Source organism: Sparus aurata, chromosome 6 (genome assembly GCF_900880675.1).
Source record: "Sparus aurata chromosome 6, fSpaAur1.1, whole genome shotgun sequence".
Lineage (NCBI taxonomy): Eukaryota > Metazoa > Chordata > Actinopteri > Spariformes > Sparidae > Sparus > Sparus aurata.
Window position 1 is genome coordinate 23,709,502 of NC_044192.1, and position 10,626 is coordinate 23,720,127.

General features: G+C 41.4%; 1 protein-coding gene across 1 annotated transcript; it reads left to right on the plus strand.

Moving 5' to 3' along the window:
* The first annotated feature begins 477 nt into the window (after nucleotides 1–477).
* prelp (proline/arginine-rich end leucine-rich repeat protein) lies at nucleotides 478–10,100 on the plus strand. The gene is made up of 7 exons (XM_030418499.1): nucleotides 478–574; nucleotides 5,487–5,922; nucleotides 6,394–6,579; nucleotides 6,669–6,826; nucleotides 6,909–7,105; nucleotides 9,086–9,161; nucleotides 9,292–10,100. The coding sequence occupies exons 2-7, from the start codon at nucleotides 5,491–5,493 to the stop codon at nucleotides 9,380–9,382; spliced, it is 1,140 nt and encodes a 379-aa protein (XP_030274359.1). The 5' UTR covers nucleotides 478–574; nucleotides 5,487–5,490; the 3' UTR covers nucleotides 9,383–10,100.
* The last annotated feature ends 526 nt before the right edge of the window (nucleotides 10,101–10,626 follow it).

Below are 10,626 nucleotides of genomic sequence, written 5' to 3' on the forward strand. Positions count from 1 at the left end.
CAGTCATCTAAACAATAGCTGGGTGGGTGGGAGACAGAGGGGATGTGCAATTTCAGCTGGGCTTTCCCTAACAGAGGTCCAGTCTGCACAACATTTCTCAAAGCCTTCTGATATATAAACACATACTTGTGCATACACACAAATATGCAAACATGCCCATGCTGCCTTCTTTTCTTTTTTTCTTTTTTTTTGTCCATTTGGGACAAACATTCTCATGCTATGCTGCAACAGAACAAAAATCATAATAAACTGTGACACAGTTCAGACACTTGAAAGAGCCCGCGGTCCTCCAGAAGGAATCAAGATTAAACCCCACTGGCCCTGAGCCGAGCAGAGGGGGAGAAAGAACCACTGTGACCTCCAGAGGGAAAAAAGTCAGGGAACAAACCCAACAGGCAGGCTTGTCCACCAAAGGAGAGAGGGAGGGGAGGGAGGGGAGGGGAGGGTTAGGGACGGAGAGAAACAGAGGAAGAGAGAGAGAGAGAGGGAGGGGAAGGAGAAGAGTGAGAGAGGCAGAGAGGAGCAAAGACACCAAAGTTGTGACTTGATAAAAGAGGGCAGGTACCAGAGGCAGGTAAGAAACTTTATTTGTTGTTTCTGGGAGGGCGCCTGCTTTAGATGGGACATGATCAATAAGATAAGCAAGCAGGCAGGAGTGTGTTTGTGTGTGAAGCAGACAGAGATGAACACACAGAAGTTTGTGTGTGTGTGTGTGAGGGGGGATCCTGGCTCAGGCTCATGAGCCATGCTTGAGTGTTTCTATAGAAACGCTGCCGTGCCATAGTGTGAGTGGTACTCAGTCCTCCAGGGAGCTGCAGCAACGCTGTGACTCGACTGCCTTTCTCCAATCCTGCCTGCGCGCTCACCTTGATTGGATTTTTCCATCAGTGTGTGAGGATGGCGGCTGCTGCAGCGCAGTTAGAATATGAGGAGTGAAGCTTCAGTCACACTTATGAAAACTTGCTCACTTTGGCTGGTGGACAGGAATCTTCTGTTTTGCAGCTCATCAGGTGGATCCTCAAGTCATTTCAAGGCAGTGCACACACAGGACTTTTTCAATCTACGTTAGTTACTTTGCAGTGGAGCTGTAATCTAAACCACTTTGTCATCACAAATTCAGATGGATCATATGCTTTGATAGGTGAGGCCAAAATAAAACTGAGAAGGAATATTGAGGAAATGTGAAAAAAAAAGAAAAAGAATCTTATTGCTCACATATTTTTTGGTGAATAACTGCACTGTAAGAGGTCTGAACTTAAAAAAAAATCCTCTGGAAAGTGTGTGAGGAATGTAAAAGGTAAACAAATTCTATTTAGGTTGAGCTGGCTGATGATCAGGACAAGAGAACAGGCTGCTTTAAGTTTGAAGTGTTCTGATTCTCTGCTCTCATTTTGCTTTCAACAGGATTATTTTAGTTCATTTACAAATTAATCACGTGTTTTAGTCAGTGCACTTTCTAACTTTTTCACCGCTCATCCAAACTGCCACAGATGTGGATCCAAGCTGTGCACAGCCACTGCAGGACTGCCCCACCCGCATGAGGAAATGTTTTGTTAATCTTGTAATACTATTGCAGAGTATCTGCTTCCAGTTTATGTTCAGTGTACCAAGCTATTCTAAACCCGATCCTTAATGTTATCTAACTGCCCATAACTATGTTTCTGATTCATAAAGATATTGCATTACAGTCAGCCGATATAATTTGGTATGATGTCACATATGTCATCTTTCGTTTTTTGGCATTCTCTTTGCAGTTGTGTTCATTTGTTCAAGATATTTGCAGATATGTGAGTCAGATTTCTGCTGTGCATGATGTGGCTCTTGTTCAGACTATTTTAGTGGTCTTACAAAACAGTGCTGATCATTTTTGGCTGAGGGAATCACAGTGCCTGCTCTGCCAAAAAAGAGAAAAGTGAATCAGAAAGAGCTCATTATGAAGGACGGAGGATTAAGGTTTTTTTTTTACTCTCCTCCACATGGACATAAGCAGCAATTTGGAGCTCTGATGTTGACTGAGGATATTAATATCTCCCCTGAAGATGTATCAAGATGTTCAACGACTACAACTAGTGTTCTAAGGAGGGCTGCAGGTCATATGTCACGACTTTCTGTGCACTGCTGCCCCTGACCTCTCATACACCTGGTGCCCCTTGTATTTATTTTTTGCCCCTTAAACATCCTGAGTCCACCACTGCCTATCACACATCAAAAATGTAAAGATATTGAAACGTAGTTTTCACTAGTGAAAAAAAATCTGCAGGTCAAGTGGATCTCTGTAATAATGATAAAGCAATGATTTTTAAGATCTTAATCTTGAGTTATGGTCTTAATTTTAGTGAAAATCGATTTTAGATGAGGAATGCATCAGCTGAGGAAACGTTCCCACCATAAGGTACATTTATGTTGCTGTGTATGCACCTCATATCACATAAACATCTGCTATACTGCTATAATGTGATCAAAAGCTCCAGGACGCCTACTAAATGGACCTTGTGTGGTGTCTTTTAAAGAAGGATTCAACTAAAAGCACAATAATTGTTGGTTTTATAGCAGAGTTCATAATGACTAGGGATACATATATCACATTCATCTGTAAGTGAACTGTTCAATGTATGATGAGCTGGTTTGTGACCTCCAGAGATGTCCTACAGGAAGCTCTAAATGTCGTTCTCATACTGATCAGATATGCTTATTGAGGTCACAAATAACATAGCAATGACTCAGCCCTCTCTGACTTTGAAACGTCAGTTGTTTGCCAGACCGCAGGTCATGACAACAGCAGCATGAAGTAGAGATGGTTATGGTTTTGAACGGTGGGCTGGGAGGCTCTGGGTGGCTGACAGGGAAAAGGAAGGGTAGTGCCAGGGAACACTGTCAGGGAAAAGTTTATTTTTCCAGGCGGGACAGATACTGGCTCCCAACCCCATTCCTGCCCTGTGATTCATATGTGATGTTTATCAAATTGGCCCGGAGGCTTTACCAAATCTGAGCTGGAGCGATGTGATGGAAACTAGCGGTGCATTTGTGTGGTAATTATTTACAGCAGGCTTTACCGATGAGGTACAGAAACAAATGCACACAAACAGACACCCTGAATAATCTAAAACAAAAGTGAGAAGTGGATTTATCTCTACTGAAAGGTAAATAGTTATGATGCTAAGTCAAACATCTGTGTGTGTGTGTGTGTGTGTGTTGCAGTCTCTCATCCTGAGGGCATGTAGGTCAGTACATCATACACACATGAGCTCAGCCGATATAAGTTGACCACATCGGCTTCTAATATGCATTTAAATAGTCATTATTGTGCCCACTTGAACATGAACCTAAATGTGCAGTGAGTCTGTATGTCACTAACTTCTATAGATTTGCTATGGTTTAAAAGATACAAAAGATCTTCATCAGAGTCTGGTTGGGATTTCGTCCAGTTTCCTTTGAGCCTCTGTGGGGTCAAAGAGCCTAAACCTTCCAGACCTTAAGTTTTCTCCTCCACAACTCTCCCTCTGGACCAGTGCTGACAAAAGAGCCTTTATCCTAAATCCTGTCTTTCCCTCCCTCTCGTAAGTACTAATTTCCTGTATCAGTTTCTGGCCTTCCTCCTCCTCGTGAATTTAAATCAAATTAAATAAATGACCGCCTGCTTTCTTGCTCGTTCTCTTTCACTTTTAGTACAAACCCAGATACCACCCCCCATCTTGCATTTGTTAAGAGCTGAATAACATCAAATTTATATCACTTTTGCATTATGCCAATATCACTGAATTGACTGATACTTTCACAGTTAAAGATACTCTGAAAGACACTGGAAAGGTAAACCAGATTGCTCTCTTAGTGCACATACTGTACTTAAATTGAGCTCAACAGGATGCTGACGTCATGAAGAGCAACAAACCACTTATGTAAGAGCAGCACTGAGCAGTAATCATTTATGTTTGAACAAAAAGTGCAGCAGATGTTTAGGCAGCAGACTGCTAAACATATTGGTTTCTCATTTTACAGTCTCAGTTTTTTCATGGTCAAGATCAGAAAAAAAAAACCTATGAAGCGAAGCGGCTTTCCGGCTAGTTCCCCAATTAACAAAAACACAACAATAGGTCAGTGCCTCAGTATAAGCTTATAGTCTTGCCATACAATGTAAGAAAGCGTTGGTTCCCAAGATTCTACTCTATCAAATCATTTCAAGATAAAATCATATCAGCAAGGTACAATCAACAATCAAACAAACAAGCGAACAAACTAACATATACAAAGAGTGTGTCTGGGTGTTTGAGAGTAGTGCATCGAACTCCATAAAAAGCTTTTCTTATTCCCAAGTGACCACTGGAAGCAGTTCAGCAACATAATAGGCCTCAAACAAAGTACTTCATGATTAAATGGTGAAAAAATGACAAAAAAACTAAAACAAACTGTGATCACGGTTTTCATATTTTTAAGATTCCTCATTTGACAGCAAGTGTCTTTATCCCTGCACAGCAGAGATGCTGAGATGGCAAGCGTTTGATTGACAGCTCATTTGAGTAGATTGGAGCGTATACGCCCGCCCAAGAGCCTACAACAGCCAGATAGTGATTGTTTAGACCAGTGACCACTCTCTTTTCCTTCTCCCCTCTCCTGCACCAGTTATACGCCGGCCCCCAAGATGATTGATGCATCATGTAGCCTATGAGTTTTCAAATCCAGTCATATATAGTTTATATCAGTTTATAAAGCCTTATGTCGTTTTATGCATTTCACTCTTTGAATAGGTTGTTTTTCCATCTAAGCATCTGTTTTTGACTATTTTATATGCATTACCTTAGTGCTAAAAAAAAAAAGGAAATAAAGAACTATAATGAGTTTTTGCCGCTGTTACTCTAAGGCAGGGCTATATTGATGTAAAAAAAAAATTGACATTTTTTCCAAGGCACCTGAATATTTGCTTAGAAAACATGCATTAAGTGTTCATTTTCATATTTTCAAATTTGAACTTTTGGACCATTGACAACTTTTTAAAAATTAGTTTTGAAAAATGCTAATTTTAATGCCAAAAGCACTAGCGCACAGCTTGGGGGAAGAATATCAGCTTATAACTTTTCAAAGAAGCCCAAAACCAGTTCAACAACAGCTTTGAATTTACTTTGAACTAGTAAGGGATAGGCATTTTGGGATCCTCTTACATACATTTCCAGGGATAAGCACTGAGCTTCTAAACGCCTGCGAATCAAGGAAACAGGGTCTGTGTGAACACAAGAGTCAGCACTGCCCTAGACCTCCCACACAGGGCAAGAAACACAAGAAGAACCATGTGCATGTGTTTCTTTATTAAACTTCCTGTGAGGGAAGGATGAGCTGACCACGGTGGCTACCACAAGATAAGACAACCCTTTATAGACCCCCACAGGGAGAATTCAGTCATAAATGGCTAAAGTGATAGCTTGTGTGATGTGGGACTGCTTCTTTCTCTCTGTTACTGTACATAAAGTAGTACCTCTTATCATTTCCTGCCATAGGACTATGAAGGCTGGCGCAGGACTTGTCTCTGCATTGGCACTGTTCCTCCTGATGGGGGCAGTGTTCACCCAGAGAGTTCGGCCAAAGAAGCCCACCAGGCGCCCAGCCACCACCAGGAAGCCTTCTGTCCCCAAGCCTGCTGCACCAGCACAGCCAGAGCCTGTGGAGCCAACAGACTTCCCCCCACCCATCCTGGGCCCACCCTCCATGTATCCTGACTGCCCACGAGAGTGTTTATGCTCCCCAAGCTATCCCAACTCTCTTAACTGTGAGAACCGCAACATCCGTGTGATCCCTGTCATCCCATTTAGAACCCATTACCTGTACCTGCAGAACAACTACATCTCAGAGGTGACAGCAGAGGCATTCTCCAATGCCACTGAAGTCCGCTGGATCAACTTGGCTAATAATCGGATTCATCAAATAAACAAGCAGGTCAGAAAGCTTCCCGGATTAAATGAAACCTACTATGCTTCATCACTTTTTACCTTTCTTCTCTTAGATTCAGGTTATTGTGAACGTAAAAGATTCTGAAAGTGAAAAAGGTCAGCAGAAGCTCCTTTCTCCCACAGAGAACACTGCTCCTGAAATGCCTCGTCAGTAATCTCACTTTTGATTCTGACTTTGTGACATCACACTATGTCACAAAGTCACAGATTTGCATAATATATGCCTAGTTTGGCACATAAGAATTGATCAAGCACAGCAGCTCAGTTGTTCTTGACAGAGCTGGGTCAGGAGTGTGTGAGCTGAGCAATCAGAGCAGAGTGGGTATTCAGGAGGCCTTAAAGAGACAGGACCTTAAACACAGCATCTCCGGCAGAGGGAGAATACAGGGCTGCAGCACTGGAAAGTATGAGAAAACTGTACACCTGTACAACTGTTCAATATCTGTCTCTTGTGCAGGTGTTTGAGAAGATCCCAGAACTGCTGTACCTCTATGCACAAGGTAACCAGCTGAAAGAGGTCCCTTCAGGTCTCCCAGCAAGCCTAGAACAGCTTCGCCTTGGCAGGAATCGCATTTCTAAGATCCCTGCAGGTTCCTTCAACAAGATGGGGAACCTGACTCTACTTGACCTCTACAACAATCAGGTAAACCTCTTTTGAAAAGTACTTAGCTTGATCGTCTTACTACACTGTGCTGTTTAGGATAGAACAGTGTCTGATGACTTCTCTTCCAGCTGAGTGACAATGACCTGGGTAGGAACACATTTAGGGACCTGGCGAGCCTCATGCAGCTCAATCTGGCTCGCAACAACCTGAAAAAGATGCCTGCTGGTGTACCAACCGGCCTCATACAGCTTTTCCTGGACAGGAACAACATAGATGACATCCCAAAGCAAGTATTCATTGCACACGTTGTCACATAGTTGATGGCCACACATGCACACACTCAACTCATCCATTGTTCTCTTGTACAGAGACTACTTCAAAGACTTCACCAAGCTGGCGTTTGTGAGGCTGAACCGCAACCAGCTGAGTGATAAAGGAGTTCCTAAGGCTGTGTTCAACGTATCCACCCTGCTGGACCTGCAACTGTCCCACAACCAGCTCGCTTCTGTTCCACTTTTCAGCTCTCACCTGGAGCACCTGCACCTCAACCACAACAGCATCGAGAGTAAGTTATCTCAGCAGCAATCAGAACCAGCTTATAGCCTGATGATCAGAATAAAATGTTGGAATTGTTCGATTCTGCAAACCGCAGGAAGGTTACATTTTTACATTTTGTACGTATAATTAACATAATTTCAGCAGTAAGTTTTACATTATGTTTGGATATAATGTATGACAGCTGTCTTTCTCTTTGGGAGAAGAGGGAATAGTGGTGTCGTGAAACCTTGGCAAGATGATGTAAGTTCAAGGTTTGCAGATGCTTACACTGCAAGTGGGTTGTAGTTAGATGAGACTTTCATTTCATTTCATTCATTGTTTCTGGCGCAAACGTCACTGGGTTAGAGTAACTTTGGAAATCCTTCCAGCTCCAAATTTATCTTCCTAATTACAAAGCCCTTATAACTGAGTCAACATGGCTAACCTCTTTCTTTGTTAACCTAATTTCTTCCAGTAAACAAAGTCAGTAAGAAATGTGTTTGGGACTAGCCCATGCCTGATATCTACTATAAATAGCTCCCTTCAACCTGCCCCATCTTATTTTTAAACAGCCTCTTATGAAAACACTTCCATTCCTTTCCAAAAACTACTGGTCTATATCTCAGCTGTCTTCTACCTCCTAAATTTTAGTTGAAAGTTGTTGCCAAAAAGCTCACAGCTGACCTGACGGCACACAACATTTAAGATATATTTCAGCCTGGTTTTCATCTAAAGCATTCCAATGAAACAGCTCTTCCAGGAATCTCCAGTGACATAAGGACGTCTTCTGATGTGGATGAATGCTCTGTACTGTTGCTGTTGGATCTTAGTGCAGCTTTCAATTCTGTCAATCACACCATCCTCACTGAAGGGCTCAGGCAGTGGGAGGGTGTCTCTGGGCTGGCTCTCCCCATGGCTTTCAGATACACATTATTCAACAAAAGTATTCTTAAGACACTTTACCATTGGAGTAGGTCTGGACTTGATATTAACCTTGGCAGACACTTCAGGATGATGTGTCTCTCAGTGTGTTTTCAGATTGGTAGTGGGAAGTTACATTTCTCAGGTGGTCACAAACATAATAATTTAATAATTGTGATATTTCTGTTAATAGGCAAGCATTTAGTGACACGTTTACTATAAAACTTCAATGTCAGGGCTGTTTCTGAGTTCTTCTGCCCCCTTGTGGCTAACAAATTACTAATGCAGCTTCCTTCTGGAATTGCCTAATCTCATGTTACTACAAAAGACACAAATTTGAGCAGTTGGTTAACTATTAACTGACATGTACTTGTAAGAAGCTGTTGAACAAGCACATTATGTGGCTTAGTTTGTTGAAACATGTTCAAATTTACAATGATCACAGGCTGACACACTGTTATATACTGTTCCTGCAAAATGTTGAGGATCGACATGTAAAATAATAAAATCTAACATATGATGACACCATTCCATGTATCTCGGAGGTTAATAAGTCATTGTAGGAATCTTTTGGGAGGTAGTCATGCTATCTTGAAGCAAGACGGACACCAACATCATGATAATCTTACTTCATAAAAATGTCTCTGATTATGTAACCTTCAGGGCTTCATGTAGACTGGTTCATGTTTACTTTCCTATTTGAGCAAACAAAGTGCTTCTTTTTCAGCTTTGTTATGTTGAGTTTTTGCTGACAGGAAAAGCTTTGCTTGCTTCATTCAATTCAATGCATTAAATCAACATTTTGGAACAAATGCTAATGTGAGTCATTTATGTGATCATTTCCTTTTATTAACTTTTTCTTCTTGTTTTGTGTGGAATGTATTTACCCTCATTTATTTTATTTCTGCTGTACTGCTTGACAGCATTTGTTTGCTTAACTGATAAACATCTTTTGTTATCTCTCGTTTCAAAGCACTTCAGAACAGATGATTAACATCACAAACAAGTGAAATAATCCTTGTCAATGGGCTTTTTTTAATTCTTGTTGTATCATCTGAGGACTTATGACTGTGTGTTTTCATGACAGGCATCAATGGCACACTGATCTGCCCCTTCAGCCTGCAGGAGGACCTGAGCGATCTCAGCCTGGTGCCCAAACTAAGGTAGGTCACATCATATCATGTCATGTCAGCAGTACAAACTCACAGAGTGGCACCTTTTGATAGAAAGTGAATAGATACAATGTCAGTCATTGTGATGGGACTAAGTTAAAAACCTGCTCTGTTGTGTCAGGTACCTGCGTTTGGACGGAAATCACCTGAGCCCCCCAATCCCTCTGGATGTCATCATGTGCTTCAGACACCTCCGTTCCATCGTGTTGTAGGAGAACCATGCTTGAAGGCCTGGGGGCACTCACACACACACAAACACACATACACACCCACACACACACATGCACACACACACACACACACACAGACACATAGAGAGAAACACCAAACCACACACACACACACACACATACACGCAAATACACACAGCACAAACTGAATTTACAAAAACAACCAAAACATGCTCAGTGAGACACAATCCAACTGTACATGAACTCCGAATAAATGAAAAAACTGTAAAGCTATCCAAGTTTCATTGTTGCGAGAGTCAAAAGAATCAGTCGTTTGAACTACGAATCTACAAGGAGTGGATGTACCGACAATTAGGGTTAGGTTTTTGTAGGAGTAACGGTTTATCTGTTGTTTTTTTGCTTATTAAATTACAATGCAAAAGTGAGTAAAGCCTGAAAATACAGGTACATTGACAGACATGCTACAGATATGGAGGGTAGTTATGTTCACTAGCAGATGAGTACAGCTGCCACCGAGGACAACAGACAGACCTGCAGTGGGCGTCAGAAGAACCAATTTAAAACATTCTGTAACTACCATGTAGTTGAGACTGTCCCAAATGTGCCTGTGATTTTCAAGGTACTCCATGTAAAAATGTCATTATATTCTTTTTATTCTTAGTCTTCTGTATATTATTCTTCTGTATAAAGAAGCTTTGTACAAATAATGGAAAATAAAACTTTTTCTTTGATCATTTGATCATGTTTTATGTTTAATTTAAACACACTATAAGGACTTTTTAACTGGTTGTCAATACAATTCTGGTGCCTCTGTAAGACATGAGCCAATGAGATAATCAGCAGATGGTGGGTTATTTCTGCGCAGTTATTGTAGTCATTCTTAATGCCTGTCATTGGTCACATTCAGGTTCATCCAGTTTCAATAGGTCTTTAATTACAAATATTTGTTATGCGAGTGCTGAGGATGAGTTCAGGAGTCTCGGAGCCGGAGGAGAGAGGATGCTCTGTAGTCTGGTGGTACGACACCAAATCTAAATTTATTTTGTCCACAGAAGAAACCAGAATACAAAAAAATATGTTTAATTGAAGTCACAAATTTCTTGTATGTGCTCAACTGGTACCTCAGTGGTTATCAACATGGCCCAGTCATTTTTTGGGAAATCTCATTATGGAAAGCTGCGGAAAGACAAAATCTGCAAATGCTCAGAGGCTGCAAAGGATTAGCACTGCATTAGCAAAGATGTACAGTGGATACAAGTAGCCCT

What these genes read in the sequence shown, in the direction of transcription:
- prelp (XM_030418499.1), top strand. Translation starts at nt 5,491, where the DNA reads ATGAAGGCTGGCGCAGGACTTGTCTCTGCATTGGCACTGTTCCTCCTG. An exon ending in AACATAGATGACATCCCAAA is followed by an intron (nt 6,827 to 6,908) that starts GCAAGTATTCAT and finishes TCTCTTGTACAG; the next exon opens with AGACTACTTCAAAGACTTCA. An exon ending in AGCCTGGTGCCCAAACTAAG is followed by an intron (nt 9,162 to 9,291) that starts GTAGGTCACATC and finishes CTGTTGTGTCAG; the next exon opens with GTACCTGCGTTTGGACGGAA.